This window comes from Curcuma longa, chromosome 15, assembly GCF_044706935.1.
Source record: "Curcuma longa cultivar G26 ecotype Majalengka, Jawa Barat chromosome 15, ITB_CL_G26_1.1, whole genome shotgun sequence".
NCBI classification, from domain to species: Eukaryota; Viridiplantae; Streptophyta; class Magnoliopsida; order Zingiberales; family Zingiberaceae; genus Curcuma; species Curcuma longa.
The window spans coordinates 1,288,831-1,298,571 of NC_133875.1; the positions used below are offsets into that span (position 1 = coordinate 1,288,831).

Consider the following 9,741-nt stretch of genomic DNA (forward strand, 5'->3'; position numbering starts at 1 on the left):
TGATTCCTCACCAACCATTGACATCTTAAATTTTTTATCTCATCGGAAGAAAATAGTCTCTATCAAATATTATAACTCTGTAACTTTTATATATATACAAGGATGAAAATATACCATAAATTAAATTTTATTTATATGTGTATCCAATTTTTATTTTATCTTGGTCGATTTATCCACGTCAAGAACTATCCAACTTCTCAAAAAGGTTCAGAACAGAACGAACAGAGAGAAGAGCTTGATTGTAAAATTAATTAAACTAGTTTTAGATCATTTAACAGTTTAATAAAGAAGGGCAGAACAAGCACCCAGAGGGTCCATGGAATACAAAAGAGAATTTAATTGTAATATTATACCAGATCATTTACTAGTTTTAATCAAACAATACTACAACAAACCTTTGATTCAACAAAGTTTGAAACATGTTGAGCACAGAGGCAAAGCTACATGCCAAAGTTTTGAACCAGAATGTCTCAAAATGTTGCTATGTGTTCTGGTTTTAGAAATGAGGAACCATGATGAGAAGTTGAGCAGATTACCTTAAGATATCGAATCTCAGAGGTAATAATTCAGGATTGGCATGCTCTATTCAGTTTTCCGGTAAGAAATGGGAAAGCTTCTGATGCTTCTGTGAAAGAATACTTGGACTCTAGTTATGCTTGCAGTTGATACTCCCCTCCTTCTGGGATGAAATGGGAAAGGTTCTGATGAAATTGTATTAACATATTATCCTTCGTAAAGCTTCCTGATCAGTAAGAATAAACATACGAGGATAATGAAATTCTATGCAACGGAAATAATACTACCGTCGCATGAAAGAATACTTGTATCCTCCATTTGGTCCAATTCTCTTACATTTCAACTAATTCTATGTGTGTGTGGTAGAACATTTGTATTCTCCATCTTTACACTATCAAATAACTCCACTCTTGGACCTTCTGTAGCACATCGACTAATGTTTGTTCCCTTAAATGCCGAGGGAATATCTGAGCAGTAACATAGTTTGAGAAGTTTCAGAAATAAGGAACTGGAAATACCATGAGAAGATGGATCTCAGAGTCCTCTGGTTAGACATGGTTGTTGCTATCATCAGTTGCAGCTGGCCTTAACTGTCAGCATCACCTTGAGAAGGTGACTGGTAATCTGACTTCTCATCCTCACCAGAGTCAGATGCTGTACTGGCATTGCAAATTTCCACGCATACATTCTCTTCGTCGGCTATTATAGAGTGATCTCGCTGTGGTTCAGATTCACTGCTCCTATTTAGCAAGGCCCCCACCTTTACGATATTAAACACAATCCCATTTTGTATCCTTTCAGGTTGCAAAAGGTCTCCGGTGGAAACTGTAATGCTTGTGGGAGCAGCACCGGGAACTGAATCTATATTTTCTGAACTTCTATCAGTAGCTATACTCGAGTTGTTATAGTGAGGATCCCTACCAACTACCTGAGCCCCCAATGGATTGGGATGTGCCACTGAAACATCAGCTTCTTCTTCCTTTGATCTATTGAACTCTGACTCCACCTCAAGACTCTGCACGAAGCTGATAAATTTAGCAGCGGAAGGTGTTCTCATCAAAGGGCCACCATTTCTTGTCCAAGAATATAGGTCTATAGTCTCTGATTCGCTATCACTTCCGTCGTACATGCTTCGTTGAGACTGGTTATTTCTGTTCAATTGCCCAGCAGAAGGATTTCCCAGCTGGATTGAAGCAGCAGAATCCATAATTAAATCTTCTTCAAGTGAGCCTGATGAATTCTCCCTTGCAATGCAATTCCATGAGGGAATTCTCCGAGAAGCACTGAATCGCATGAAGTTTGTGTGACCTTGGGATGCAGCTGCCCTCTCAGCACTTCTCTTGAGCCTGCGCATATGGTTAAGGAGGGCAACACATTCATCTAGTGCAAGTTCAATTGCACAGTTGGCCTTAATTGCAGAGAGCTTCTCCCATGTGCATCTTCTTCCTTGGTTAGCAGCCTTTTGAAGCTCCGCATGTGATGGGTTTTGAATGATCTTTGAATACTGAAACCAGAAGCGAACCAAAATCCGTCAACCTATGAAATCTTCAAAACAGAGTTTCAACAAAATATAAGAAACAGAAAACAGTACCTGAGCAAGAGTAGCTGGCATAACCACTGTAACATCACCCTCCCAATCTTGAGCAAACAATTTAGCAATGCCACCCAATGGAAAACCAAGTTCAAGAAATTGATTGCATCGATGTTTAACTTCCATTTCGACAAGGTGAGCAAGCTGCATATAGATCAACTAATGAGATTGACAAATTTAAATAGTTGTTGGCATACATTTGCTTGCTAGACAACTTGTTACAATCCTTGCAGTAATCTATCATGTATACGGTGCAATAGTACTCAGTAAAAGATTTTCTTATACAAGTTTGATTATTATAATCAAATTTTAAGGTTAAAAACAAAAACAAAGGCATCATCATGAAGACAATAATGCCAAATACCTTTGCAGCAAAGTTTCCACCATAAGCTCTGATAATTTCCTTTACTCTCAACAATGGGGCTATATGAGGATTGGCTTGGCTAACAATAAAGTGGTTGACATTAAATAATTCCTTCAACTGAATCATAGGCAAATCACTCTCCAAGCTTCCATCTCTCCACCGACGCGCTGAAGCTCCAGGATTATCCTCGGGGCCCAACGAAAACGGTGCAAGATAAGGAACAATTTCACCAAATCTATCTTTCGCCATCAACTCCTGAGCCTCAAACAATCCAGGAAATGCACAAGAGGCAGTTACAGCACTCCAAATAACAACATGAGGAGAGGTCAAGTAATTAAGGCATCGAGGTGGTTCATGTTTTCTGGGAGAACAAACAGTTATACCAAGTATACGGCCAGTCATATCATAAGCCTCTTGAAATGTTAAATTGCTCGTGAGACGCCTCAAAAGCCTTTGTAATTGCCTAATCTCATGGACTGCACCACGTGTCATGATCCTCTTAACCACTGCAAAAACCCCACCTAACTGGTCAAAAAATTCCAATGTGTGCCATGAATCTTCAAAGAAGCTCTCAAGCTCAGGCCAAGACCTTGTTGCTACAATAGCACACATTATAGAACCTACACTAGATCCTGCTATAATTCTAGGCAGCAGTTTATGCTCCACTAATGTTTTTACTACGCCAACATGGAAAGAACCCAGTGAAGCACCACCACTTAGGAGCAAGGCTGACCTACCAAAAGCATGCCTTGTTTCATGCATAAAAGCAAGTTTCTCTTCCAAAAGCAACTCATCTGAGTCTGAATCGCAAACCATTTTCAATTGAGTTGAAACTTCATCAATGTACTCCTTGATGAGTTTTGGTACCTGCATTGCAATCAATTTGGTGGTCAATCTGTCAATTTACTCGAGCTAGATAGTTAAGGATAAGAAATAAGGTAACATAGGAATCATCACTTCCAAATGATTAATTTCACAAGGGAAGCAAAAAAAAAAAAAAAAGTACCCTCATCCCCTGCCCATTTGGAATATCTTTCCCACACCTTTTACATGAGATATAAATATACAACATATAATATGCATAAGAACACTTCTAAACGATTGTTCAAAATCAAGGACAAAAAAAAAAGTTCCACACAGAAGACAACCATTTATCCCAATGTCCTGTTCAACTCCCCGCTATTGCCATCACATTATCTATACCAGACCTTCAGGGTTTTCCCCTATGCATATAAATTCCCTTAGCAAGAAAGAAATAAGGATGGTAGTACAACACCAAGATCTATTAACATATGAATTTGAATGGCATAGTCTTATTTCTTTCAGTTAGAAAATAATCCAGTCACCACAACTCTAGCTGTGGATGCTTGATGCTTAACCTAGTAGATATGATTTTGAAACTGTCATGAAATATAACCAGGATAAAACTTCAGATGAGCATCAATGTTTTTATCGATTCCACTTTATTACCAACTAAGAATCCTTACAACGGAATTCAAGCTTTAAATATTACAAGTTTGGTGCATCAGTTATTAACGCTAAAGACATGCAAAACTAACTTCTCAAGAAAAACTGACAACCTTTTTTAAATGTTGGATAGTTAGAAGGTAGTTGGCGTGATATGTTAAGAAAATTAAAACCAGAAAGAACATTGAAGAAAAAGCACCTGCATGAGTAGCAAGGTTAACAACGACAAGTTACTTAAAATGAAGGTAGACTCAGATTAACCCCTCTCCTTGAAAAAAGAATCGAATCAAAGTTATCAAGCTTGAAGCATAAGCTTGAGAGACTAAGACTGAGAAAATAGGGACCAAACTCGGCAACGCTAAGAAATAAATACGATACCTGCAGCCTACCCTTGTGCAGCTCGGGATTGCACATGTTGCCGAGATTCCTGAGCAGGTCAGCGCGCATGCAAAAAACGATGTCCCGCAGGGATCCGTCCTGTCGGCGGTGGCGCAGCTCCTGCAGCTTATTCCGGACAAGCTCCTCGTCGTAGAGGTCGCCTTCGCTCATCTTGGGCGTCAACTCCTTGTCGAGCATCTTGGCGGCGTGGGACCACTCCTCGTACGTGAGCGCGCTGCGCACCATGTTGCGCCAGAACTTGCGGCGGTAGGCGGACTCGGCGCGGCGCCGGACGTTGGTGAAGCGGCGGAGGGCGAAGGCGACGAGCGTGACGAGGGCGAGGATTCCCTGGGCGTTGCGGGGGTGGAGCGATGCGGCGAGGGGGAGCAGCACGCCACCGCGGAGACGGCGGAGGGCGGCGCGTAGGAGAAGGAAGAGGCGCATGCGAAGGAGGCGGAGGGAGCCGCCGAGGAGGACACGGAGGGCGATGGCGCGGCCGAGGACGGTGGAGGGCCCGATCGAGAAGGCGTCCACCGCCGCCTCGTCGGTGATGTCCATGGATCAGAACCAGATCCCAATCCCTCTTCTTCCCCCTTTTGCAAAATTTCTCTCTCTCTTTTCCCCGTCGAGGAAAGGAAAGGGAAGGAACTGGGAGACGGTGGCGTGCGGATATTGAATTAAAAAAACATCCTGCGATCGCTAAATATATGCAAAACAAAAATAAAATAAAATAAAATAATAAATAAAGACCGGAGAGAGGCCAGGCCACTGCGGCGCGCCGTTCAAAATAGACCAAGAAAGACACGTGGATCCAGATCAGAGGAGGAGTGAGATAAACATATTTAATGTTATTTATTTGGATAAAATCAAAACGTCACCTATAATTATTATAATCATTAAGAAAGATATTTTTTAAAATCTATTCGTATCAACTATAATCTTCAATTTGATGTGGACTTAAATTGATTCGTCCTATCAAATAATTTAGCCATATTGAGTTAAATTTTATTAATCTATTTTAAAATAGATTCAGATGGATTGACCCACTTAGTCCATGACTCACATGAATTAATTCGCGACAGATTTAAATTGATTCCCGGATTGAGAAAGTTTATTTATTTATTTTAAATTTTAAAATTAAAATAGAAAACTTAATAAATTAGTAGGCTTATCCATCTAAATTATAATTTAAATTTAAAATTTTCAACTTGATCAATTTAAATTTAAAATTTTAAAATTTTTTATTTTTTGATAGACCCGTAGATTGATCCGTCTAATCCGCAACTCGTCTTGGATTGGATTGGAAAATTTTTCAACCCGTGAAGTTGGTGGATCACCCATCTCACCCGTCATATAATAAATTTTTAGTGGGTTGGTCCGTCCCATCATTGATTGGTCCGTTTGAGAGCACTAATACCAACAACAACAAAAATTTATTTCAGTATTATCACAACAATTAATTATAAAATACATTTATATAAAAAAAATCCGATAACAAATTAAACAAAATTATTTTAAAACTATTATAACAATTATAATAATTTGCACCTATAGTTATTAAGAAAGATATTTTTTTAAAATCTATTCGTATCAAAAACAAATATTTCAGTATTATTACAACAATTAATTATAAAATACTTTTATATAAAAAAATTCCGATAACAAGTAAATCAAAATTATTTTAAAACTATTATAACAATTAAAATAATTTATAACTAAATTAATAATATATATATAATATTTTTTATCAAATTGAACTAAAAAGATATATAATTTATATATATATATATTATAATAGTTATTTTGTAATTGCTATGTAATATTAAATAAAGGTATTTTTAATATGAAAAAATAAGATAAAATATAATTCTTTTAATTTTTATCCTATTTATTTCTCATGGCTGATGAGAATAAATAATAAATTTTTTTACTCAAATTTGATTTCGCCCCCAGTTTTAAAATAATATCAATTAACTCTTCGAGCATTTAATTACTTGTGAGTTAATAATAATATTTTTTAAATTGCTAATGAAGTGAAAAGTTTCAAAGAAAATTAATGAGCAAAAAACGTTAAACTTACATGAATTGATCTGACAATTAGATTAAATATTAAAGGAAAATTGAACGGCATTTTGCTGAATGCCTTACTTTTACTTTATATCTAAATCACGTATTATATTTTTATATTTATTAAATCATGTATCTCTTTTCAAAAATACTCCTTGACACACTTGAGCTACGAAGTGTATTTAAAATCTTAAAAAATGGTTTATCGTTGTAGTGGATTTTAAAAATACTATTTCTCCTTCTAAAACGTTTTTTAAAAAAATTAAAACTTAGCAAGGGGCTAATTATGGGGTAGAATCAAGATTGAAAAATATGATTACATTCAGAAGAATTTCAAGAATATAATAGTATTAATTTGGATTGAATTTAATACATCTAAGGTCATCATTGAGTTTTGAGTTAAAGTTCACTTATGACCTTAGACACATCCAAATCAATCCAAACTAAAATCAATACACTCCTAGAAATCCTCTTGAGTTTCATCGTATCCTCAAATCTTAATTTCACATCTTAGATAGCATGCTATGAATTTATGAAATTTAGTCAACTTAGTATAATTTTAGCACAACTCAGTATTATACTTAGGTATATTATCTTTACTCAATAACAATACTAATTTGTTCTTAGGACTCTCTTGAAAAATCAAGATATTGTACTATTATAAATAAATTTTGATCAAAACTCATTGATAAACTTAACAACATCAGAATCATTCCAAATTAAAATCAATGCACTCCTAAGAGTCTCTTAAATCTCATCATGTCTAAAATTTTCAGATTTTAGAGTCTGTACAACCATTAGTGGATTTTGATTAAAATTATTTGATGGTCATATAATATTCATATTTTAAAATTTTTGACATGGTTATAGTTAAGAGAGTTTCATAAACATATTGTTATTGTTGTTAAGTGAATATGATATTCCTAAGTCTAATAGTAAGTTTGTGTCAAATTATATAAAATCGTCTAAATTTCAAAAACCCACAGCATGATATATGAGTTGTGGAATTTAGAATTGAGGGTACAATGAGATTCAGGAAGCTTCTAAGAGTGTATTGGTCATGGTTTGAGTTGATTTTGATATTCCTAAGGTTATTAATGAGTTTTGGTCAAAATTCACTAATAGTTGTATAATATCTAAATTTTAAAATTTTGAGTATGGTCAAAGTTAAGAGAGTTTAAGGAACACATTAATACTATTGTTGAGTGAATATAATATGTCTAAGTTTAATTGTAACTTTGTGTCAAATTATATAAAACTGCCTAAATTTTAAAAACCCCATAACATGCTATTTAAGCTGTAGAATTAATGTTTGAGGACATAATAAGACTTAGGAGGCTCTTAAGAATGCATTAGTCTTAGTTTGTGTTAATTTTGATGTTTTTAAGATCATTAATGAGTTTTAATCAAAACTCACTAATGGTCGTGTGGTGTCCAGATTCTAAAATTTTGATTATAGTCAGAGTCAAAGAAGTCCCAAAAACATATTGACGTTATTATTGAATAAATATGATATTTCTAAGTCTAATAATAAATTGATGCCAAATTCACTCAAAATTATATAAAATTTAAAAATTCGTAATAACTTATCTAAGGTGTGAAACTAAAATTGGAGAGCATGGCGAGACTCAAAAGACTGTGTTATGGGCGTGAGAAGGGCGTCAAGAGACAGGTTAAGTTAACCAAGTCAGAAGAAGCAATGGGGTAACCATATTCAAGGAGGTGAGGCAAGCAAGCCCCGGTCCACGCCTCTGGTAACTCACTTGGGCAGTCCCTATGGATAAATGTCGGGTTCCCCAGTCACCCCCCGTCAACCATATCCGAGCCGAGACAAGTCCCACTTCGGCTCGGATCCATGGCCTCACGGGGATCCGAACTCCGCCACGGCCAGGATACCGGGATACTTACCGAACCAAACTTCACCTCGGCCAGGAGGCGAAGTCCCCTTCAGTTCAGTCGCCGGATCAAAATCCTTTTCGGTACGGGGATAAGGCTTCTTGCCGAGCCGAACTCCACTTCGGCTCGGAGTAGAACTCCGCTCTGGCACTCTTACCTCGCTCGACAGGTCCTATCAGAAAAGACGTATCAAATCTCTCCATTTCCCAAGGGCCACTCCGTCCTTCATTCGTTATGAATGTTCTCCGTATCCTCCCACCCTTCTCTCATAAGGGGGAGGAGGACACGTGCCTGATGTGACTCCTTCTTTAATGCAAATCAGCGATGGGACACGCTCGCCTGTTACACCATCCCTCTAGATACGCCCCTTGACACACCTCAGGACACGTTCATAACGGTGAGGGAACCCCCATCCCATCAAGGATGTGACACAACTTTTTCTTCTCCTTTAAAAGGTTAGCATCTTGCTGGAGAAGGTACGCAAGAAAAAACCCGGAAACCCTTTTTCCATCTCTCGTTTCCAATCCACTTCTCCTCCAACTGCTAACTTAAGCATCGGAGTGGTCGCGCCAGGGAACCATCCCCTGGCTCTCCTTCTCACGAGCTTCTCTCTTGCAGGGTCCTTCTTCTGAATCCTCTTCGCCACTCTGACCAACCCCAGCGAGGTACTGTAGAGGGAGTTAGCCGCTCGATCCGGAAGCAGATCTCAACAGGAACATATTTTGGCGCCGTCTGTGGGAACACAAACTGCCTTGCCTTGAGACGTGCTGGGAGACAACCTCGTCGGACCTGCTCACACATCACTTTAACCCAAGAGGGATATCACCGTCTAATGGCTGCCGCTGTCGCAGCCTCGCAAAACCAGCCCTTCGCTCCAGCCTGGCCCTTCACAAAATCCGCCCCGTCTGAGCTCCTCAGCGTTTCGGCGGCCCTCCTTACTATGTCACTGAGCTCCTCAGCCTCTCAATTAACCTCTCAGCGGCTCGACCTACAGTTCGCCAGTCTTCTCAGCTCGGCGGTTTTGTCGATGTCGAAAGGAGCAATCCTGGTACACATGACTGCATCGTATTCTGATCCCGGTGCATATGCTTTTTGCAAGGCATCTTTCTACCGCAATTTCAACCTCCCCCGCACTCCTGCAGCAGGGGTCGAGCTAAACTCTGGTGATCTCGGATCACTAGCTCCATCGGCAATACTCCATTCGGCTTGGACATAGCCAAGGTCGAGCTCAATTCTGGTGGTCTCGGACCACTAGCTCCATCGGCAAACGTCCTACTATACAGGGCTCAACCTCCCCCGCGCTCCTGTAGCCGGGGTCGAGCTAAACTCTGGTGGTCTCGGACCACTAGCTCCATCGGCAATACTCCCTTCGGCTTGGACATAGCCAAGGTCGAGCTAAACTCTAGTGATCTCGGATCACTAGCTCCATCGGCACGCGAGTTGGCCGGCTGCGGATGCCCGT

The 9,741-nt window shown here is 38.8% G+C and overlaps 1 protein-coding gene across 1 annotated transcript; it reads right to left on the reverse strand.

The window, feature by feature from the left end:
- Window positions 1-334: 334 nt before the first annotated feature.
- LOC141846615 (triacylglycerol lipase SDP1-like) lies at window positions 335-4,964 on the reverse strand. Its single transcript, XM_074734650.1, has 4 exons — window positions 4,317-4,964; window positions 2,472-3,338; window positions 2,108-2,251; window positions 335-2,020 (listed from the first exon to the last, which is right to left on the reverse strand). The coding sequence occupies exons 1-4, from the start codon at window positions 4,872-4,874 to the stop codon at window positions 1,103-1,105; spliced, it is 2,487 nt and encodes an 828-aa protein (XP_074590751.1). The 5' UTR covers window positions 4,875-4,964; the 3' UTR covers window positions 335-1,102.
- Between the last annotated feature and the right edge of the window lie 4,777 nt (window positions 4,965-9,741).

Excerpts from the sequence above, each read along its gene's own strand:
- LOC141846615 (XM_074734650.1), bottom strand. The coding sequence starts at position 4,874 with ATGGACATCACCGACGAGGCGGCGGTGGACGCCTTCTCGATCGGGCCC. Across the intron at positions 2,252-2,471 it reads GTGGAAACTTTGCTGCAAAG|CTTGCTCACCTTGTCGAAAT; the intron begins GTATTTGGCATT and ends ATCTATATGCAG. Across the intron at positions 2,021-2,107 it reads TGCCAGCTACTCTTGCTCAG|TATTCAAAGATCATTCAAAA; the intron begins GTACTGTTTTCT and ends TTCTGGTTTCAG.